The 23,729-nt window shown below is 35.4% G+C and overlaps 1 protein-coding gene across 2 annotated transcripts in view; it reads left to right on the top strand.

The window, feature by feature from the left end:
• Positions 1–921: 921 nt before the first annotated feature.
• Positions 922–23,729, top strand: part of VPS50 (VPS50 subunit of EARP/GARPII complex) — a gene marked incomplete at both ends in the record, with an annotated part of 120,673 nt that continues 97,865 nt past the window's right edge. Inside the window, 8 exons of one of the 2 annotated variants that reach the window (XM_084230838.1) lie at positions 922–954; positions 7,372–7,440; positions 17,421–17,543; positions 18,629–18,700; positions 20,741–20,794; positions 21,916–21,986; positions 22,957–23,074; positions 23,160–23,195. In XM_084230838.1, coding sequence (XP_084086964.1) covers positions 922–954; positions 7,372–7,440; positions 17,421–17,543; positions 18,629–18,700; positions 20,741–20,794; positions 21,916–21,986; positions 22,957–23,074; positions 23,160–23,195 — 576 coding nt within the window. The remainder of the gene's footprint in view (positions 955–7,371; positions 7,441–17,420; positions 17,544–18,628; positions 18,701–20,740; positions 20,795–21,915; positions 21,987–22,956; positions 23,075–23,159; positions 23,196–23,729) is intronic. The other variant, XM_084230839.1, reaches the window with a different exon arrangement.

Here is a 23,729-nt window from a genome sequence, read left to right on the forward strand (position 1 = left end):
TTAATAGAGTTCACACGTAGTAAAACATTCAGTAAATACTAGCCATTATTGGCTCTGGGCCTCTTTCTTTCAGGTTTTACCTCAAAACTGTAAAGTTCTTAAACTGAATCTCAAATGACTCCTCTATTCCTTTCCTCTGTTTAGCTAAACTGCAAAAAGTTGGAAAGAGAACTTTAAAATGACCTGTGTATCTGATATATTTTCCACCTTGGCTTGTCTTAGATTGTGCAGGCAACAAATAGTAAAAGGTGGGGGTTAAATCCTTTGGATTTAGGGCTTTTTGCAGAGGATACCAAGACGGAGAGAGAACAAACAGTCCTAACCCTGGCCAGCAGTCGACTGGAAAACCTGAATTACACGTGTCCTCAGACCCAGCCCAGCGCCACCAGGGGCGTTCCAGGTTGTCAGGTCACCACTCGGAAGCACTTTCCCTTGGGTTCCGCTAGGCGTCAGTCTCGCGGCCTTTCACCCCGCCACTCTGGACCAGGTGAAATTTCCTCCAATGCGCCCCAGTGTGGCTTATATAGTGTGGTCTCAGTATTTGTTCCTGTCGCTCAAGTATGCTTACTTTTGAGTAAGATTTTTGCCTCATGGAAGTGGAAGTACCGAAAACAAGTGCTCTGTAGAGACCGGCTAAAGCCGTGGTACCTCAAAGCAACAAGATTTGCCGGCTTAACTGAGGCGCCCTTTGTTTTGCTTGCTGGGAAATGTAGTGCCCGCACTACCCTTTCTCCTCCACTACAGGTACCGGCCGCAACCGGAAGACTACAGTTCCCAGCATGCCCAGAACAGGGAAGGGTGACCCTGGTCATAGCTCCACGTGACCGCTCACTATGGCTGCCTTCTGTTGGGTCCAGCTATGTGGTGTTTCGGTGTGATTTGTTAGTTCTTTGTGGCAGGATATCCCCTCACGATTTCGACATGCAAAAAATCAAATCTCTTATGACCCGACAGGTAAGTCGCGGCGAATGGAGCAAAGTCCTTTTTCATAGCCGCTGGAGAGGAGCCGAGTTGTTCTGTCCCTGGGCCGCGGCGGGTAGAGACTTAAGTTATAGGTGGTGGCAGGTGTTAGGGGCTGGGGACGCTAGGACAAACCCTTGAAAACTCACCTTAGCCTACAAAATCGGAGTTTTGCTGGAGAGGGTAGCGGCGTCCCAGAAACATTCCTTTAGACAAAGACAGTGAGTGAGTCAGAAGCTATCTTTGTCTCCCCTCCTTCCTCATTGCCATCTTTCCAGTGACAAGCTCAGTTGTCTTGCAAGGGTCCCCTCATCCAAGCTGTCTGTCTTCTTTGACCAGGTGGCTTGGAGATGGCAGCGAGCTCTGTGCAATAGCGATGACCTGGGAAAAGTGAAAACAAAACAACCCGGATAACCTAAAGACAGAATTGGTGGCATTATGCCTTTAAGAAGTTCCCAAATCTTGTAGCTTAAGTTTCCGCTGTGAACATGCCAATACCTAGTATTTTTACTTTGTTAATTTTATCTCGCAGTTATTATGAGGTTCATCAATAAGCTAATGTATGAAAATTCTTTGTGAAATGCTACATTAAAAAATGTTACTTAAAAAAATTATTGTCAAGGAAAAATAATTGTCTTTTATTCAACGCACCCCTCTCCGCCCCAGTACGGTAATTTGGTTATTTCCTATCCCCTTTCATAAATGTTAGTGACTTCTTAATACTGCTTCAGCTTCCTTCAAGCAAGGAGTGGGAGAAAACTCCTTTTTTTGTAATTATTTATCATGATTTGATTTTACCTTCAACTAATATTTCACTAGAAATGTTAATTCTTTATTGTTTTAATATGAGAGAAGGATAATTTAGTTTTTTTTTTTTTTATAGAGGCATGCTTTATTTATTTGCTTGCTGGTTTGTTTGTTTTGTTTATACATGCACTGGGTACAGTCAGAAGCGCGGGAGGGTGAGAGAATTCACCAGAGCCAGAGCGGGGAGCAGAGCAGGCAGAAGGACCGAAGTACACTGCTGAGGGGAGCAGCGGGCGGCAGGAGAGGTCTGCACGCCATGTGGGACCCGCCTCTGGTGGCCGGGGAGCAGCCGGGGATCGAACCGGCGCCGCAGAGGCCGCGCGCAGTTTCGCAACCCAGCGCTCAACCGCTGCGCCACCGGGGAGGCCCGGATAATTTAGTTTTAAGTCAGCATGGTTTTGAGCCTATTGGATAATCATGTGACGAATGCTTCCAGTTTTGTTGTTGTTGTTGATAAAAAAAGAATACAAACTTCTTCTTTTAGAATTCAGAATTTGAGAGGTATCTGAACAGGTTACAAATATTAGATTCCGGGGAACAATAAGTAAGCCCTATATGACTAAAATGCTTGGCACATATTATTGTCATGGACATAGAATAAATAGTCTGTGAATTACAAAAAAGATTTCAGTAAGTGGATAGTACTTAGTGATCCCTCACTTTTGTTAAAAGTACTGGTGTTGAGTACTGCTTCTTACTGGAGAATGATTGGGTTCCACTCCATCCTGTAGTAGCAGTGTGACCTAGAGGAAGTCTCCTAACTTTTTTTTTAGCATGATTCTATGTATTTATTTTTTTAAAGATTTATTTATTTATTCATGTAAGAACTGGGGTGTAGGCCAGAGGTGTGGGGGAGGTAAAAGAGTTCACCAGAGACAGAATGGGGAGCAGAACAGGCAGATCTACTGAAATAGGCACAATAGACTTACCTGCTGCTCCCCTCAACAGTGTATTTCAGTCAATGCCTGTTCTGTTCCCTACTCTCTTCCTGGTGAACCCTCTCACTCCCCCCCCTACACCTCTGGCCTGTACCCCAGTTCTTGCATGTATCAATAAATAAAATCTTTTAAAAAAAATCTACTGAAATACACTGCTGAAGGGAGCAGCAGGCAAGACAGGAGAGATCTGCTGCGCCATGTGGGTAGCTCCTTGGCCAGCGTGGGGATTGAACTGGTGCTGCAGTGGCTGGCGATAGATTGTAAGCACTGTCTTTAACCCCTGCACCACCAGGGATGCCCTTGATTGTATATCTTTATTTTTTTATTTTTATTTTTATTTTTTTTAAAAGATTTATTTTATTTGTTTATACAAGCACTGTGTACAGTCAGAAGTGCAGGAGGGTGAGAGAATTCACCAGAGCCAGAGCGGGGAGCAGAGCAGGTAGAAGGACCGAAGTACACTGCTGAGGGGAGCAGCGGGCGGCAGGAGAAGTCTGCGCGCCATGTGGGACCCTCCTCCGGTGGCTGGGGAGCAGCTGGGGATCTAACCGGCACTGCAGAGGCTGCGAGCAGCTTCACAACCCAGCGCTCAACTGCTGTGCCACCGGGGAGGCCCTTGATTGTATATCTTTAAAAGAGGAATGATAACATGTACCTCGTGGGATTGACCTAGTGGTGATATTTATATGGTATGGTGAAAATAGATAAAGCAGTTAATACAGTTTGTGTACCTTGTCAAGGTAGTGCTTAATCATAAACATCTCTGGCTACATTGATAGTGGGAAAGCAGGAAAACTGGAAGCAGGTTATTGCAGTTCTTCAAGCAGTAGAAGATTTTGGGTATTTGTTTACTTTTTAAGATGATATTTACTTTTGTCTATTACATCATTAATACTCTTAAACTGCCTTTTTGGATTTGTGTACATCAGCTAAGTTAAGTACTTTCTCAGGTTCACTGTGTATTTCAGTATAGTTAGTAAACATCAACATTGTTGTATAGCAACTTTGTTTGATTTATTTTTTAGTTGTATTTTGTAATGAATGAGACAGAAGAAAATATAAAAGTCCAGGTTTATGTCTCCTAAATGTAATGAAACTGTGTTGAACATGATAACTCTTCAGCATCAGTCAGGACTGGTACAGTCAAATCTACTTAGTTGGGATGAAAAAACAATTTCAAGAACATGTGAAAAATGAGCTATATTACATAAAAGTTAGGTAAATTGGGAGTTTTACACATTTTTTTAAGGTATCGATGTTATGTATGTTTGTGACTGCTTCCACACATCTGACCACAATTAATACACAGTTGGTGAATCCATGAAGTATGAAATTAGGGTGTCTCCTAAAGTTAAATTTAAGATTTTCTTTAATACTGTTTGTTATGGGAATCTATAGTATATTACAAATACATATACACAAAATACTTCTTTTTTTGATTGCAAATTATGCTAATAATATATTATTAATCTAGAGAGATGCAAAATTTAGTTCTATGAAGCAGGCATTTTTGAGAAAGACTGGGAGGGTAGACTTTGTTAGCTTTCTTAGGTGAGATTCATTCTTTTCTTTCAGTTCAGTTCATTTAACAAATGTTTATTGAGTACTATGTGCCAGGCACTATTCTAAGTCTGGGGGATGCATGAGTGAACAAAACAGACAATTACTAAAGCAGACATAGTGATAAATGCTTGGGAGGAAGAGAGGATAGGGAGTGAGTCCTGGAAGTCAAGTAAGGAATATTACAAGAGGGAGTCACAGAGTGGATTAAATGCCGAAGATGGGTCAAGCACGGTGAGAATGAGCCTTTGGATTGGGTAGCATAGAGGTTATCAGTGACAACCACACTTTTTGTGAAGTCTCAGAAATAGGCTCTAAGGACTCACGTAGATATAACAGAAATAGTCTGAAATGTTAATCTGATCTGGGCAAAGAAAGTGCAGAGGCAGTCGTTAATTATGCTGAATTTTGTATGAATGTAAATGGAAAACTATGGAAACAAAAACCAAAAACAAGAAAATTAAATGTTTAGTGATTTCAGTGAAGGTTTCAATTTAATAAAGGCAGATTATAGTATGATCATGACTTCCTGCTTTAGACAGTTAAAGATAAAAATAAAGATGATGAGTTAATATTTGTTAGAAATTTATAAAATTGTTAACCAAAGGGTTTAAGATCTATAATCCTAAAATGCAGGTGGTTATCAGGTGTTTTGCTCTAAGACATTTATGTAATTCTCATTTCTGTTTTGATAAGATAATAGAAAAGTATTTCTCTGTGGTCACAGTAATATTCAGAATGATAGTTTACACTTGAAGAATGGTTATCATGTACCAGACACTATTTATGGCCTCTTACATACATTATCTCCTTTACTCCTTGTTACAGCCTCTGAGTTATTGTCATCATCATTAGAATATAATGATAGGCAGGTTAGGTCGGTTGTCCAAGACCACACAGCCCATTCCTTGACTTACTGCAGTTACTGATATATAGATAGGGTTTCCAGTTTTTATTGCTTTTATTTTGCACGTTTGTTGGGAAGTTGCCATACATTAGTAGCCTATTATTGTGTGTGGTGACTAATTTGGAGGTAATGCCTTTTTATAGATATTGGTGTATATCAGTCATTTATTTACATTTCAAGCATTGGTTTCTTAGAAAAGAGAACATTATACATGATACATTCCTCCAAAATTTCTGTTAGATTGGTTAAACAAATTTACACTTAAAAATTTTTTATTTAAAAGGCATGACAATTACATTAAAAATATTTTAGCGGTTGTGATTTTGAATTAATTTATGAAATTTTACTTCATATGAATATGTGTATGTATGTATGTACTGTGCGTATATAATGTATATAGAAATTTAGTTTTATAACCCAACTTTGCCTTCTTTACAAATACTTTTGATGCTGTAGATGTCTGATGACTACTGGTGACAAAGTGGGACCCAGAAGAACAAACAGGCAGAGTAGTTACAAACTGATATTTCCTCACTTATTTTAAGACATCAGTCCTTGGTATGCTATTCTTATTCTAGCAAACTTCCCCAGAAACTTCATTTTAAAGTCAATTTTATGTTCCCTTGAGAACAATGTTCTAATTAGTTAGAGATTGGACCTTGACCAGGGTGTCCACTGATTAATTTACTCATTTCTTTGATGATTATGCTATTCCTGGAAATTTGCTAGCCATTGCCCAGAGGCAAAACACACATGGCCTCTCTTTTCTCTTGGGACTTAATCTGGGAGAGAAAGATAAATATATTTAATATTTAAAACTCTACTTTGGCAGAGGAAAATATTTAGCTGGGTTTCTGAAACATTGGTGATTATATGACTCACCAGGGTTGCTTGTTAAAGTGCAATTCCTGATTATAATCCAAAAACACCTACTCATTAGATCTGTGGTGGGACCTGGGAATCTTATGTTCAAAAAAATTCCCCATGGTGTTATTGATGGATCTGATTCATGCATGGGGTCATACAGAGAAATAATGGGTACTTTGAAGCATAGGGATCTAGAAAAACTTCAAACAGAAGTTAACTCTGACAGTGAAGTATGGTTTCCTTAGAGGGTGGGGCGTGTATGCGTGTGCATGTGCGTGTGCATGTGGGTGTGTGTGTGCATGTGTGAGAGAGATGCAGAAGGCTAGGTGGGAGTATTCTGTGAAGACTTGGTGGTGTGGCAGAACACCTGTCATAAAAAATTTTGGAATGTGAGGTGGTATTTTATAATAGAGAAGATAAAATGCATACCTCTTATAATTTAAAAATAAGCAAGTTCTCTAAGTCTTTAATAACCAACCTAAATGTAACATGTATTTTGTTTCCCAAGGACACCAAAGGGCCAATGTAGGGCACCTAAAGATGAAAACTATAGCATTAATCTCGTCTCTGCCACTTTTGCTTACAGCCTAGTATTACAGGGATTTTAGGTGTCTCCTCTGACTAGCCTGTTTTTTAAAAATGGACTTTCAAAGGAAATTTAAATTGGTCAGTTCTCTCTGTCTTCATCATTTTCCCTGGTACAAATGAGACTCAGAATCCCTCAGTTGGAATGAATATAGACTGTCCCAGGTACCTATGAGCTAAAAAAAAAGTAGAAAGCAGATTTAATTATGCAGTGTAAATTGGGTATTGATGGGAAATAACAGGTAAAATCAAGGGATTACTTATGTATTAATTAAGCAGTTACTAGTATTTAAAAATCTGTGGACTTGTATATCATATTTGTGACTCATAACTTGAACTTTTTATTGAAACATTACAGCATTCAGTAAGTTTCAGGTGTGTATCACTGAGAGCAACATGTGTATTTATTGGGTGAACTTGATAATGATTAGTAATAGATAAGTGCTTTTATACAATGCGTTTTGTCACCCAAGTTTCTTTTGGTTGCTTTTAAATCATAGTTAAATTAGACTTGAACCATTAATCATGAAGGTGCTACATAATGTTTATTTTCAAATACAAAAAAGTACGACTTAACTTAATTCAATAGTAGTACTGAATGTATTATGTGATGATTGTTTTTAGAACATATTTCTATAGACTTTAAAGCAAGAAAATCTCTTTCTAAAATGGTGATTTCTGTTTTATTAAATATCATTTAATTGTTCTGCAGCACAAATTAAAATTTTTTTTAATCTGTTTTTTTAGGGTCTGAAAAGCCCTCCAGAGAGCCTCAGTGATCTGGGTGTCATTGAGAATCTCCGAGTCCCTGGAAAGGTATTGATCTGCTTGTGTGAGCATGACTTTTCACTTCCTTAAGAAAATGTTATTGCCTTTAGATAATAATTGATTCACAGAAGCTTTTCCTTCCTGCAGGCAGATGGTTATGATAAGCTAGGTAAATTTTTATAACACAGTAGGCTTGGGGTTTGTTTTTGCTTTCATTGCTCATTGGGATGCAGTATGGTGTGTTATAGTAAAGCAGAAAACATGAAATTGATAAATTTAGAGATTATTATTGTATCAAATTCTTAGCCTGAAAGCAGTTACATATACATATGAAACATATTGATTTACCCGCCGTAATTTGGAGAAATGAAATGAAATAATTTGCTTTCTGTGCTGTAACACTCTGAGCCAAAAATCATGGTTAATTACGTTTCTGTTATGGAGCAGAGATTTTTGAATAAGTAGCTAAAGCAAAACTTATACAAAATTGGAGATAGCCTAGATTTAAATCCCCTGATAGTCATGTGAATTTCTCAGTTTACAAATTTAATAGATGTTATTCGAAACTAGCTGGCTTCCCTTCAGGAGAATTATTAGCCATTGTTAAATAAATAAATCCCTGCTGCTTCTCCCTCTGGGGTGTTGCACTTGGAACTGTCTCTGTGAATAGCAGCTTCATCACAGATCAAAGCTTGTACTTCTGAATGTCTGCTCTTGTGATTTTTTAATTTAAGGATCACATTTGAAACTACTGTTTGTCTTCTGTGTCTGGCATCTTAATACATAAGTCTTCTTTCTCTTTATCAGCGATCATAAATCCTCTTGTCACACCTCAGTGTTAGCAGCTGCTTAGAAGGTTGATTTCCTACCTCTTGGAGGTGCCTTACCCCCTAAAGTGAACTTTGTTTTTTAGTGCTTAGCTTTTAATTTAGGTCAAATCCAAACATATTCTTTAAATATGATACAGTTAACAAACCCTTTTGTGTAAAGTGCTTCTAACAAAAACCTTAAAGAAGTATATGAATAGTATGTGATAGTATATGTTATAAAAGATTATTGAATGTAATAAAATTGGGAATGAAGAAAAAATTTTAGATCCCAATTAGCAAGTCATTTTATTTCTTTGACTTAAGAAAAGATTATCATGAATTATGAGCATGTCTTGAATTAGATTGCATTGGATGTTCAGAATCAGTGCAAAATTGATGAGCGAGCCTCTTTAAAAAAATAAATGTATGAGAACTTTCTGGGTTTCTCTGTATAGGAGATACACATGTTATTATAAAATTTCTTGTTGGCTCTTTTTTCTCTTCAAATAAAGGGAGTTTGGGCAGATTGTTTTCTAATGTTTAAGTTACTTCTGTGAAGTAAGATAAGTGGATTTGACTTGACTTCTTAATATTCCTTAATAAAAAAATACTAAAACCACATACCAACAATAGAGTTTTGTTTCCAGAGCTTTATGAAAGCATGTGGAAAGGGTCCTAGAATTAGAATCCAGAGAGTAGGCTCAAAGATTAACTTAACCATTTTGCTTATTAAAGGAAAATCATTTCAGTTGCTTTGTGACTCAGTTTCTACGTGTGTAAAGATGTGATTTTATTAGATGATATTTAAGAGTCCTTTTGGCTCTAATATTTTATATTTTCTATGTTATAGTTTTTGTAGGAGTGATATGTTATAAAAATATACATTCTAAACAATGTATTGAGCAGATTTTTAGAAGGCATATTGGTATCTCTATTTGACAAGAATAGTATTGAAGTTTATGACTAGGAGACATTTTTAGCTTTGGTGATTGGGGTAAAAAATTTTAATTTACAATTACATATCATTTAAGACTATTGTTTTCTCCTGGTGGTATCAAGAGGGACTGTAAACATGGACCTGAAAAGTCATTTAGGGTTTTTTTTGGCACTAGTAACTATCAATATTTAGCTGTGTTTTTTTTTTAACCATTAATGAAATTATGCTTCTCTTGGCTTCAGATGCTTTGAGATTTTTAACTCTCTCGTGACAAATCATAAAAAGCATTCTACAGACTATTTAGTAGTTTATCCATTCGGGTAATTACTGAGTTTTGAAGATGCAAAGAGCTACAAATCTTTATTCCTACCTCAATCTAAGTGGGAGAAACAACCAAAAATAATGCAGAGTAGTACAAGTGCAATAGAGGTCTATACTGAGGTATGCACAGTGATAGTGCAGCTAAGAAAGGATTAGGAATATACTTAGAAGGGTTTTAGAGTCAGGGTCTTCTAGAGTTGGTGATAAGTTTTTTAGAAGGATAACTAGTATACAAGTGGATTTTTCTTGTCTAATTTTAACATTGGTTTACAACATTGTTTGTGTCTTAGAATTATGGGATCACTCTCTTCAGGTGTTGTTAACTACCCCATATCTGTCACCAAAGCACCAATAGTCTCCACAGTCATCTCCATAGTCTTGTGTGCTCACTCCCTACTTTGTTCTAGCCCCTTCCCCTCTGGCAAGACAAGTGGATTTTTTTTTTTTAATTGGAAATCCTGGCCAGTAAGATACCAATTAGGAAGATAAGAATATAAGTTTTAGAAGGAAAAGGATTTAATATGAGAAGCATTTTAAAATTAGAATTTAGGACTGAGAATTTTATTGGCTGTAGAAGGCAAAGTCATGAGAAATATCAGTTTGTAAGCCCTGGAATTGAAAGTGTTATGATCTTTTTTGTCTCAGAATAGATAGCATTTTTTATTCTTTTAGAGAGAGGGTCTGATTAGATATATGAAAATTGAAACAAAATTAAGACTTAAGATACTGGTGCTTCCCTAGGGGCCCAGGGGTTAACTCTCAATGCTAACATTGCTAAGGCCTGAGTTTCATCCCTGGGCAGGGAGGTAACCCACATACGGTGTGGCAGACCTTTGTGTTTCACCTGCTGCTCCCCTTAGCAGTGAATTTCACTAGATATACCTGTCTGTTCCCCACTCTGTCTCTGGTGAATCCTCTCAACCTCTGCACCGCAGTTCTTCTATGCAAAAAAAAAAAAAAAGACTTAGATTCTGTATTTTCCTCTTTGTACTTCAATTTGCGAGGTGTCTTCTTCAGCATTATATTCTAAAAGGACAAACATGTGACGTATGGCTTGATGCTGTTCACTGAAGTTGAAAATATTTAAAGACAGCTTCAAAAAAAAAACATGTTTTCAAAGCTGCTGTTTTTATTGTTTCCCTTTTCGTGGAAATAAATTTAGGAAATTGCTTTTGAAAATACAACTTTAGAGATGTAAGTAAGATATTTGACTAAGATTTAAATATGAAAGTTTGCTTTCTAGCTTTGTGATTTTAGTAAATGTTAATAATTCAATAAATTTCTGGGAATTAAAATATTTTCCTGATCTATTTTAAGAAATCACGTGTGTGTATTTGGAACACTGTTATTATATAGAAAGTGAATAAGATACATTTTTTATCACTTAAATGTCTTATTAAGCTGGATTAAAATAATGTCATTTTATAATCTTTTATAAAAATCTATAAATCATTTTGCGTAAACCTTCCTTCAGGTTGTAACCTTGCCAGTGTTCCACTAGATGGCAATGGAAGCCTGAAGAAAAACATGTAGACTTTAAAAGCTATCTTTTATTTAAAATGCACAAACACAAACTGATGAACTGGCTGCTTTGATGGATTATTATTGTTGTTCTGTGGGATTTTAAGAAAATGTGCTATTTCCTCACACAGTCAGACATCTGGCAATTCATTAAAAATTTCCATGTATGGTTTTAGGGTATCTGTGGTCTCGAATCCTTTTTCATTTGGAAACAGAAAACCAACATTTGTTAAGTGATTTATGGTTTTTATAGTATTAATTGATATTTTGAAAACTTCATGTTTATGTTTTCCCTTTTAGCTCTATATAGATTTTGGTTGATGAACTTTTTTTTTTGCTCTCAGTTGGAGTTGTGATGTAATCTAACTTTAAGATTGACTTTGTTTTTATAATTTACTATCATAGAATACTTTTTTTCTGTTGAATGGTGAAGAAATGTAAATAGTGAAAAAAAAATGCCTTTGAGATTTGTTTTGGCAAGTCAAAATTCACACTCTACAAAAATTTCTTCTTTTCTCCCTCACTTCCTCCCAACATAGTACATTCTGCCATTCAACTATATAATGTGAATTCTGGTCTACTAAGCTAAATATGGAAAGAGAAGTTGGTTTGGGTTTCATTTTTTATTCTATATATTTTCTGTGGGTTTTAAAAACTGACCTGTGACTGGAAGATTTTACATTTATCCTTTTTTTTGGATAAATAACTGCTGAAGATTATGAGTTTTCAAGCTATACCATGGGTTTAAACTTCAGTTAAATTATTTTCAAAATTAAAAAGAATATTGAGTTTAGTGATAGCAAGGACAATTGATAAGCTGTCTTCACGAACTTTGTATACTTATAAAAGTAAAAACATGAAAGACCCTGAACTTGGGTTGGAATTTTTAGTAGTGTCTATTTTATATAATTTTGAAAAGATTTATTTTTATTTATGCATATAAGAACTGGGGTGTAGGCCACAAGTGTAGGGGAGGTTGAGAGGATTCACTAGAGACAGGACGGGGAGCAGAACAGGTCAATCTACTGAAATACACTGCTGAGGGGAGCAGCGGGTGAGACAGGAAAGGTCTGCTCTGCCATGTGGGCTAGCTCCCTGGCACAGGATCAAACTCATATGCAGTGGCTGGCGATAGCTCGATAGAGAGGAGACTTTAACCCCTGTGCCAGCAGGGACCCCCTATTTTATATAATTTGAAAGTAGTAGTTAAATGCAAAATTGGTAGTCTTTCCCCCATCTCTTAAACTTGAATACATTCCCTTAAGAGATGAACTCTTAAGTGGTAAATTGCCTTGTGAAGTTACAGCCTAGTTCTTTAGAAACCATGCATGTACTGGAATGTTTTATAACAGCTAACATTTGAGAGCTCCAATTGTTTTATAGACTTGAACTTCCAGTTTTCATAAAATCTTGTGTTGTAATATTTAGAGGAAAAATGACTTGGCTGAAAATCAAAGTTTTGACTGAAATTTCTATTGTTATTGGCTTTCTTCACTTTTCATAATTACATTTTTGATGGACATTTTTATGTGTATAGTCATGTCACTTTATTTCAATATTGGTCAAAATAAAAATAGTTTTATTTGTAGATTTACAAGGTGTTGTGACTACTGGAAAAGACAGCCTCTAGAATATTGAATGATTTTGTTGCGTACTACTTTCTAAACATAATCTTGCTTGATTATGTTAAGAAAATAAGGAATTTTTATGTTAATTTTTTGATATAGCATATGACAAAGGGATATGTGTAAAGGTATTTTTAGTGTAGGAAGAATAAAGTTCTTGGAAGAATTTTTAGTAAAGGAAGAATACAGAATATGTATATATGTGTATGTATATATAAAAAACATACTGGATTTCCAGAGATCTCAATTGTTGCATTTCTTTGCTTCCTATATACATGCAGACCTTCCCCCATGATATTTTCTACCCTCCAAGGAGCCCTATACCCCATTGCTTAACCTGTGGTATACTTTACCACTACACTGTATTTCATTTACACTTTGCTTTGTATTTGTAAATATATTCCCCTAGATTGCTCAAATTAGAAGTTTTACCTAATCTGGTATCTCCATGGGTGAGATGCCGGTTAAATATTGCCCCCCAAATGTTGATGTCATATGATTTTGTTTCTCATGTTCTTCCTCCCATAGTCATTGTTTATTCGTTTGACCCCTGTTATTGTTTAAGCTACTATTTGAGGGAAGAGCTGTATTCTACTCATCTTTGTTTCTATATTCACTCTAGTATGGGGAATTTTTACATAGTAGGAAATTAAAAAATTTGATTGCTAACTTGATATATATATAATTTGACTGGCATAAGTCAGTAATAGAGTTTTGAAAGCGAGCAGGCTATTTCCTAATGATAATAAGGAGATTTAATTTTTTTTTTGTTCATTTTGCCTTGTGTACTTTTGTTTTTTACTCCTTTGTTACAATGAAAGTCATCTCCTTAACTGTAATTTTCTTTCATTTTTTTTCCCATCTGGGTTGACATTGATGCACATTTTCCTTATATTTGGTGTGTTTAATTACCATGGGCAGGCAGGTTGTGGCACATTTGCTGGTTGGTAGTTTTCGGAAATTATTTTTGAATTCTAAAGTTTTACACAGCCTTTGATGTTGATGACAATATGTATAAGTTACTTACTATGTCGCATTAAATTTATGTAAAGGTAAAAATCTTTTAAAAATGTTTTACATGTAATTAGCAGTAGTTTGTAAGACTGAAATATTTCATTCCAAACCCCATGTGTTTTAATATGGTGTGAAGTTTCATTTTTTTTTCTTCCCCTTATTTTGCTTTTAAGTTTTTTTGTAGGAAATCTTTTGTTCATTTTGGTTATGTAAAATTTTGTCTCATACATGTATATTGGCCTGCAAACTGATCCTGTCGTAAATGAAGAATTACGTATTTTATACATCTCTGATCATAGGAAACCAGTTCATATAGAGAGAAAGTTAGGGAGTAATTGTGTTAAGAATATACATTCTGTTTCTGTTTTTCTACTTTACATTCATAAAAATATCACTGAAATAATTTAACAATCATTGTTAATTTTCGTTAGAAGAAAGAAATCTTTTATTAAGAGTTTTTGGAAAAATGTTAACAATCAAAACAACTTACTGTTTTTTCCTTACCTTTGTTTATAAATATATATATATACACACACAACACTCACATATATATATTTATACAGTTCACTATACACATTAATTTTGGTTTGAACAGTGATTATTTACAGTATGCCTTGGCTCCATGTAGTATAATGATAGCAAGTAAGGAGAAATCTCAGTTCACAGGAAATGTGTAATCCGATTGAGCAGGCAGCACTAACAGGAGCGAAACATTTAAAGATTGATTAGGCAAGAAGCAGAATCTTACAGCCTACAAGTGCGGTGGGATTAAAAGGAGTGCTGTGCTTGGGAGTCTAGTCAGAATGGAATTTGAATGAGTTCAGCTGCATGTTTTCACCCAGGAGCCACTGAGTTGTTTGAAAGGAGAGGGTATTTTATGGGAATGTAGTGTTGGGCATTTGTTTTGGACTGGATTCTTTGTGTGCTGCATTTCTTTTTCTGCCTTTCTTGGGTTTATCCTTCTCCTTAGTCCAGGTTACTTACATTTAGAGTGTCAAGTATTACATGTCAGTTCTTTGAAATTATATGAGTTTGTCTGCTTTCTGTGATATAATTGCTTAGTTCCTTAGGAAGGAATGGCATTTGACCTTTTATATACATATACAGATTGTATTCTTTTTACAGGTTCATCACATTTGTGAAATGTACACTTGTGAGATATTTATAAGTGAAATCATGTTTTCCCTTTGACATTCTTAATAACTTTGGAATTTGAGTGTGTGTGTCCTTTGCAAGTGAAAAAAATGAGGCATGGAGAGACTAAGTAAGTTGCCCAAGGTTAATAGCAGGGTTGCAACTAAGTGCAACTAAAACCTAAGTGTCTTTACCTTCAGGTCAATCAAGTAGGCAGTATGTGGAGAACCTAAGCTTGGCCATAGATGCTATTGGCATTTATATATTGAAGATAAAAAATGCTTATTCATTGCAATCTATTTCATTTTTCATTTGGCTCCATAGCTTTTTATAATCTTCATTAAACTTTTTTTTTTTTTTTTTAATGGTACCAGCTACGTTCATTTGCTAGGGGTCTAGTGGTGCTGTGAAATTGCTAGGGAGGTATTGCTGTATCCTCATTTGGAATTTTTTTTTTTAAGATTTATCTATTTATTTATTTATTTATTTATTTATTTATTTATTTATTTATTTATACAAGCACTGGGTACAGTCTGAAGCGCAGGAGAGTGAGAGAATTCACCAGAGCCAGAGCGGGGAACAGAACAGGCAGACTGACAAAATACACTGCTGCAGAGGCTGCGGACAGCTTCGCAACCCAGTGCTCAACCGCTGCACCACCGGGGAGGCCCCTCATTCGGATCTTAATGCCCCCCTCAGTGCACAGCATTTGAAGCTGGTATTTCAAATGCCTGTGGACCTTTTAGGAGATTGCCAGGAATTTCTGATCTCTTTTTTCATTTCATGTCTCTGTCATTTCAAATTTCTACTAGGTATAGGGAGGTTGCTTGTGGATAGACTAGTTGGAAAATATTCCGCAAGTGGTAAAGATTTAACTCAAATCTATTCCTCAGCGTTATTGTCCAGAGTGCTGCACAGATTAGTGTGCTGTGGATAAGCCCGTGAGGGATCATAGCTACCACTGTTGGGGTGCTGGCTTTCTCACTGTCCTCAGAGTGTGTGCTTGCATGCTGACACATGGTGACTGCATTGCTGACCGTTTTTGTTAATATAGTTTATAAGTTGAGTTTTGGTTCAAAAGAGGGATTTTCTTTTCTATGCACTTTCAATAATGCAGGTTTGACTTTTATACAACTTTGCCTTCTTTTTTGTATTTACTGGAATTTTAAATTTAAACAGTTAACTATCTCTTGAGTTTCAGATTTATTGCTCTAATATTTTCGTTTAGCTTGAATCTATTAAGAGGAGATAATTTTATAGTTAATAACTTTACAGATTTAAAATACAAATTAAAGTCTAAAAGATATATAAGCTAGGAGCTTTTTATAAACGAAAAACTATGCCTTGCAAAAAGAAAAATCTGGAGTATTGTTTGGGAAAAAAATGTCCTGTGGACCATGTAATTTTTGTGTATTAGTGATGACTCATCAAGAACTATTTTAATGGTGGTAAAATGATTTTAATATTTGTTTCCTTTTGTGTACTTAAATATATCTGAGATTAATTTGAATAAAAAGATTGAATGGGTGAATTGTTATGTCTGTAATAATGCCTGGAATAATTAGTGTGACAGAGAGTGGGTATCTGAGTCACTGAAATTTCCCAGTTAATTGGAGACTTACTCAATTTGCAGTGAAATTGCAAGGACAAGGATGCTGATATTAGGGGTAGGGATTTGTATGTCAAGCACTTTGTAGTATTCTCTATAATTGGAAAGAATGCATTTTATCAAATACAGAATACGTAGGCTCACAATCAGATCACTGCTAGCAGTATGAGTATACTGATGGAAACCTCAAAGAATTACAGAACTGTTTCTATAGCTAGTGTTTCTTAGCTGAGCAGTAAGGTTTTCAGCAGGAAAAGATATAAAGTTATGGCTTTAAAACATTACTTAGGGTCTGGTGGTGACACTAAAGTCATTGAGTTGTTTCCTTGTTATCTGTGGCGAGACAGATTTTAGGATGTTGTTAAATGGAGAAAACATATATATGATGAGTATATTTGATAGATTTTAGGTAGCTACATTGTTTTTTCTTAAATATCTGAGTTCTCTCAGCTACTGGTTTGACACAGAAGTAATTGAAAATAAAGTCTAAATCTTCAAACTGGCCAGTTTTTCCTTTAGTGAATGAGTAGTTTTCAGTAGTTTTCCCCAAGAACTTTCCAAAGGTTTTTTTTTTTTTTTTTTAAAGATTTATTTATTTATTTATTTGTTTGTTTGTTAGGGATTTATTTATTTATACAAGCACTGAGTACAGTCAGAAGCACGGGAGGGTGAGAGAATTCACCAGAGCCAGAGCGGGGAGCAGAGCAGGCAGAAGGACCGAAGTACACTGCTGAGGGGAGCAGCGGGCGGCAGGAGAGGTCCGCGCGCCATGTGGGACCCTCCTCAGGTGGTGGCCGGGGAGCAGCCGGGGATCGAACCGGCGCTGCGGAGGCTGCGGGCAGCTTCGCAACCCAGCGCTCAACCGCTGCGCCACCGGGAAGGCCCTTTCCAAAGGTTTTTAAATTAATTTTTCTCCTTGATACAAATATTCCTGGGAGATTTTTGAGTATAAAGACAGTCATTCACTTTGATGCAAATAGAATTTTAACAACAAGTGCTTAATTGTGATTTTCTTCACTTTTAATTTAATTTAATTTTGATTTTTTTTTTCCTTAAAGGAGGAATTTCGAGAACTTCGAGAACAGCCTACTGACCCTCAAGCTGAACAAGAACTAATTAATAGTATTGAACAAGTGTATTTCTCTACAGACTCATTTGATATTGTTAAATATGAGCTGGAGGTAAAAAAAAAAATTGATCAAACCATATTTAAAGTCTATTTTGTTCAGTGATTGAATTTGTGAAATTTGAATACTTTTTAAGGGTTTCATATTTTTTGATGCCAGAACTGGTATTTGTCAACCATTTTGTGATTAAATGAACTGTGCAGCTATAGAATACCATTCAGAAAATGTTGTATTTTTGGTTTTTAAATATTAGCATATAATATATTAGTATGCTGCCTCTGTCTTATTTTATATTGGCTAAATATGTTAATAAAAGCTTTGTGATTTTTAGTCATAAGTGTATACTTACACAAGTGTTATATTTATATCTCTGTGTCATAATGTTTGCAACACTGGCATTTAAAATTTATAGAAAATAATAAAAAAATTCACAGAGCATACAAAAAGAAAACTTATAGAAACTTCAAAAAAAGTCAGAATAGTAAAATTTGGTTTCATATGAAATGAAATGCAATATGAATACATACTTTATTACATATAGAAATCAGTCAGCTTCCATCTTATTCTTAAGTTTCATCCATCAGTTGTCTAAGACTTGGAGTCCAGTTTCATGCCTACATAATACTATGCAATTTTTTTAGTTTCTCCATACTCACCTCCAAATGTCAATATAATCTAGTACTTCAGCAACTGTCACTGTTACACTGTAGTTACTGTTCATGGTATTTCAGAGATAAGTATGTTTTAAGTTCCATATAGACAAGTAGGTATATACTTGTGGTTTGGCGGTTAGGGGGATGAGGCTTAGGGATGTTCTCATGTTTTCATGTCAGGTCCTGGAAGCGTTATCTCCAGGCTCTGGAGTCAGGGATCCCAGTGGTAATGGGATTTCCTAGAGGTCAGATCAGTGGCAGTGAAGAGAGCAGGATAGGGTAAAGGGGGGAAATTGATCACCACAGAGTTGGATAACAAACGTGTATGCTTTTGTGTCAGGAATCTCGTAGGGGGAATGGATGGGACTGGGATATAGCACTGTTTTGTCTGAGCAGATTGTAGTTAATTAGTTAGAGGGGTCCAGGTAAATGAAACTGAGTCAAGTTATCTTTTATTTTAACTCTTCATGGACTTTTTTTCTATAGAAGCTCCCTCCTGTTCTCAATTTGCAAGAATTGGAAGAGTACAGAGACAAATTGAAACAACAGCAAGCTGCAGTAAGTAAAAAGACATTTTCTTTCTGACAAAATGGTAAATGACATAGAGCAGAGGTGTAACAATTGAGGTTTTATGGCTTATCTAGTATTTTAATATATTAAACAAATCTTATTATTTATCATGACTTTGACTCTCTCAAATGATTAATTTATATCAAAATGTAATACCTATTCAGTTTCCCTCACGTTGCCTTAATAGATTTACTTCTAGAACTTGGAGTATTTCTCTGGAATTCTAAACGTGATCAAAGAATATTGAACTGTTTTTCAGATTAGTAAGTATATTTAGGCTCCCTGTCATGCGTGCATGACTTCCCTACCTATAGTTTTGTGATTGAATATTCCTATCAGAGGGTAAATTTCTTCACTTTAAGTTACAATAGGCCCAAAGAAAATATAGGGCTAAGACTCAGAAAATCTGAATCTTACTCACCATTTAGTTGTGTGATGTCGCACAGTCATTAACCTGGATAAATCTCTTTAGTTTCATCTGCTAGGTGATGGGCTAAGCCTGCATTTTTCTCTAATGATGTGATTCCATATTTTCCTCATCTTAGGCTGAATTCCTATATAAATCTCCAACTATACTATAAGGAGATTACTAAATAATGGTAGTATGTTGTCTTACTGTTTTTTATACTAAAGTAACAATAGTAATACATTTATTTGAATTTAAGATGGAAATTTTTAATAATACATCTGGTAAGTAAAGGAAGATAAAGTTTTCTTTCTTTTGTATTACACCCAGAAGTCTCATTAGGCTCTGGGATCTTCCTATGGGTAACAGCAGTAGCATGAGGAAGGGGCTTGAGAGCTAGAGGGTTGTGTAGTAAAAATGTGTTATACGTTTAGAGGATTAGATTTCAGTGGATGGTGGCATCTTTTGCTTCCTCTTGGGTTCAGCATGTTTGCTATGTACTCTTCCATCTGTGTACTTTTATGTGGTAACATTTTCTTGGGAATGAGCCCCATCATGAGGGCCATGTAGTGTAGTGACCTTTGGAATTTGATAAGCCTGCACTGGATCCCTGGTCTTGCAACTACTAACTGTGGGATCATGGTCAAGTTAATATACTTTAAGATTGCTTATCTGGGAAAGAAGGAAGCATGTAATCTATCGCAATAGATTGTCACAGGTACTAATTGTGGTAATACAGGAAAAGCACTTAGTACATTGCTTGGTACAGTGCAGACTAACAATAACTGTGTCATCTACATATTAAAAAAAGCCAACTTAGTAAAATTAGGTGGGCTTGTGTCTGAGTGTACCTATGCCAATTTGTATCTATATAAATCTATACATATCTCTACAAATTCAAAGAAAATTAAGAAAATGTGAAAGGACTAATCCTGTGTGTAATGTTTTATTCTGAGTTGACCTGGGAAAGAGTTGTTGATTATTCTTGAGCAAGCATTTACTAAACTGTGACATGCTAGCTGGAGCATCTCTGTAGTGAAGCTGTTTAGGGACCCCTGAAATACAAGCCTCATGTTCAAAATCTTTATAATTCTAACAAATATGTTAACATTAATGGAGTTACTGAAAAAACTTTGCCTGTCTTCATAGAATTAAAAAAAAAATCACATTTTCAACTTTTCAGAAGTGGAAGACCACGTTATTGTTTTTCTCATATGGCACAAAGAATCTAAACAGTACAAGGCTGTTCTTTGTTTCCCAAATAGTGTCTTCATAAATTCATTAAACCGTTGTTTATCTTAACAAATTTATCTTTTTAAAGAAAATCTTGTACCTTTAATAATTATCGCACTTTTGTCCACTTAGTTAAATCAAATCATGATACTCGATAATAGTAATAATGATCATTCACTGAGTTTCTGTTAAGGACCAAGTACCGTGCTATGTGCTATACTTCTACTAATTTAGTAGCCTAGAGACATGTGTGATCATAGCATGCCCATATCTGCTATAGAAGTTATTGGGGAAACCTATGGAAAATTCTTGCAAAAACTTTAATGTAAAATGTGGAAGGATGAGACATTTGCTCTTACCTCCTTTTGTTTGATTGCATGTTCTTATAGGTCTCTAAAAAAGTAGCAGATTTAATCCTTGAAAAACAGCCTGCTTATGTAAAGGTAGGATATTACTTGTTATTTTTAGTGGTAGAACTTTAAAAATGTTTGAATGACTAACACTGAAATGGTTTAATATGTTCTTTTTTTTTTTTTTTTTTTAAATAGAGGCATGCTTCATTTATTTGTTTGCTGGTTTGTTTGTTTGTTTTGTTTATACATGCACTGGGTACAGTCAGAAGCGCGGGAGGGTGAGAGAATTCACCAGAGCGGGGAGCAGAGCAGGCAGAAGGACCGAAGGACACTGCTGAGGGGAGCAGCGGGCAGCAGGAGAGGTCTGCGCGCCATGTGGGACCCTCCTCCGGTGGCCGGGGAGCATCCGGGGATCGAACCGGCGCCTCAGGGGCCGCGGGCAGCTTCCAACCCAGCGCTCAACCGCTGCGCCACCGGGGAGGCCCGGTTTAATATGTTCTTTTGTCTGTAGTTCTGAAGCACCATAGTGTTTTTATTTGGGGTATTTGTGTGTGTTTTCCCTCTTCTTTGGAAGCATTTACCAAACTGAAGGAGTATTGTTTTTCTGATTTTAAAGTCGTTTCTTTGGTTTTTCTAAATTTTATAAGACCAGTGAAAATTGCTTCTGTGTTCTTTGTAACATACAAAGCATTGATAATGGCTGCTCAATGGTGATGTACAATCTGCCTTTGAAATATGGTAAAATTGAAACTTCTCACTGAATCTACCTTACATCAGAAAATCAGAGACTTCAGCATCTATTGAATATTTACCAATGTTCAAATGAAGGCATTCATTGTCAAAGCTTTTTAGCAACAGAAATTGTATTTGTCATATCCTAGATTACTTTGTGATGTTCTTTTAGGTAGGAACACTTAAATGGCTATATGATTAATATTTTATGCCTATCTAAAACAGGTTGAGTCTAGATTTCCTTATAAGCCATAGTGATGAAATATTCTATCATGTTATTGTTAAACATCAATTGAAAGTAGTAATTGGAAATAATTTTTGGGACAATATCCCAACATTTTCAAGTTCAAGTATTTTTGTTGCTACTTGGTTTTTCAAGCAGATATTTCTTTGAAACCCACTAAAATTTTGTTAAAGTAACATGAATAAAAAAAAAAAATAAAGTGCCTAAGTCATGACTTACTGTTAATCTTTCATAGGAACTTGAGAGAGTTACCTCATTACAGACAGGTCTCCAGTTAGCTGCTGTTATCTGCACAAATGGGAGGAGGTATTGCATTTGATGATATTTTGTTCTTTAAGCTGGTAAATAATGTTTTTCTTGAAATGTTTGAATAAAATGATCATTGATAATTAATTTTAATTATGATTTCTGGAATACCATTCATTAATAACTTATATTACATTTTTTAAACTATATTAAGAAGATAGGTGGAAAATACCTTTAAATCTAGTTTTGGTTTTAAAGTATTACTTCTTAATATATATATTTGAAAGAGCAGGTTTATTAGAAAAGGGGCAGAAGAGTAAAGTACACTTGCATAGACACTAGTGGGCAGAAAGAGCTGCTCCGAAAGGGACAGGTTTGCTGAAAGAGGTCTGCATGGTTATAGGCAAGTGGTCTTGAGGAGAGCTGCCTCTGCTGAGGGAGGTCAATGAAGAGAAACCCAGGCATGGTACGTGTCATGGGCAGGCAGGAGGCTGCTGCCCTGCAGAGGGAGAGAGTTGGTGAAAGGAAGCACCTGCAAAGTCACAGTAGGGCAGAAGGATTGCTAACATTACTGTTTTTTTATGGGTTACATCAGTACTTCTCAAAACTGGTGAAGGGCCATTTTTAAATTTCCACCTTTTTTTTTTTTTTGGTAAATTATTTTTGTAAAATGCCATAAAAATGAAATAAAAACCAGACATACAAAATGCAGTTCCATTTTTTATCATTAGATTAATCAAGCATGAAATTATTCTGTCAGTTTTTAAGTGTTTTTGAAATGCAAGCTATCGATTTCTGTACTTTTCTTGTGGTAGGCCAGTAATAGTTTGAGGATTGGCACCAGTCTACTCCCAATACTTTGAGTAATTCCTTGTTTAGGTTGAACTGTTGACTGAATCTGTCAAATTATGGTCAGAATTCCCAGTTCTAAGAGTAACCCAGGACACTATCTCATTAGTTTTCTAAATGTTGTTTGTGGATAATATTCTCATACGTAAAAAATTTAATTATTTGTTATTCAATTTTGCAGACATTTGAATATTGCAAAGGAAGGTTTTACTCAAGCTAGTTTAGGCCTTCTTGCAAATCAAAGGAAACGTCAGTTGCTGATTGGACTTCTGAAATCTCTGAGAACTATAAAAACATTGGTATATAAAGATTAATTTTTTAAAATTTAAATTTAACTTTATGGTTGAAACAGATTTTACCTTTGATTTCTTTTTTTTTCCCCAGCAAAGAACAGATGTGCGTTTAAGTGAAATGCTAGAGGTAAGTTTAAGTGAAATGCTTGGAGGTTTGGTGATCCTGATAAGTTTTATGTATTAAAATATTTATTAAATAGATAATATTGAAATAAAAATTATAGTGGAAAAATGCAGATGTGAATTTTTCTTTATTGGTATATTTTATAAAGGGCATTTGTATACATGTAACAGTACATGAATAGAACATTTTTCTATTGACATAATATACTTCATTTAGAAAAAGATTATTTGGTGGGGTATTTATTTTGCAGCAATATGGGAATGTTAACTTTAGTATCTTTTGATTTTTTTGCACCCAAATAACAATAAGATTATCTTTTGCCTCTAATATCATGTATTCATTTAAGGACTATATCATATTTGATATCTCATATAGTAATTGGTTCCTCATACTGGTATCACATATATTAATTCAATTTCTGTGAGCCATGTGTTTTTTCCTTGATGCTTTCTTAGTATTTTCTACTACTTCTATTATAAGGTTCACCAAAGCTTAATATACTATATGTATGTTTTCTGATAATGATTGAACTCCTTT

This window comes from Talpa europaea (genome assembly GCF_964194135.1).
Source record: "Talpa europaea genome assembly, chromosome: 3".
Lineage (NCBI taxonomy): Eukaryota > Metazoa > Chordata > Mammalia > Eulipotyphla > Talpidae > Talpa > Talpa europaea.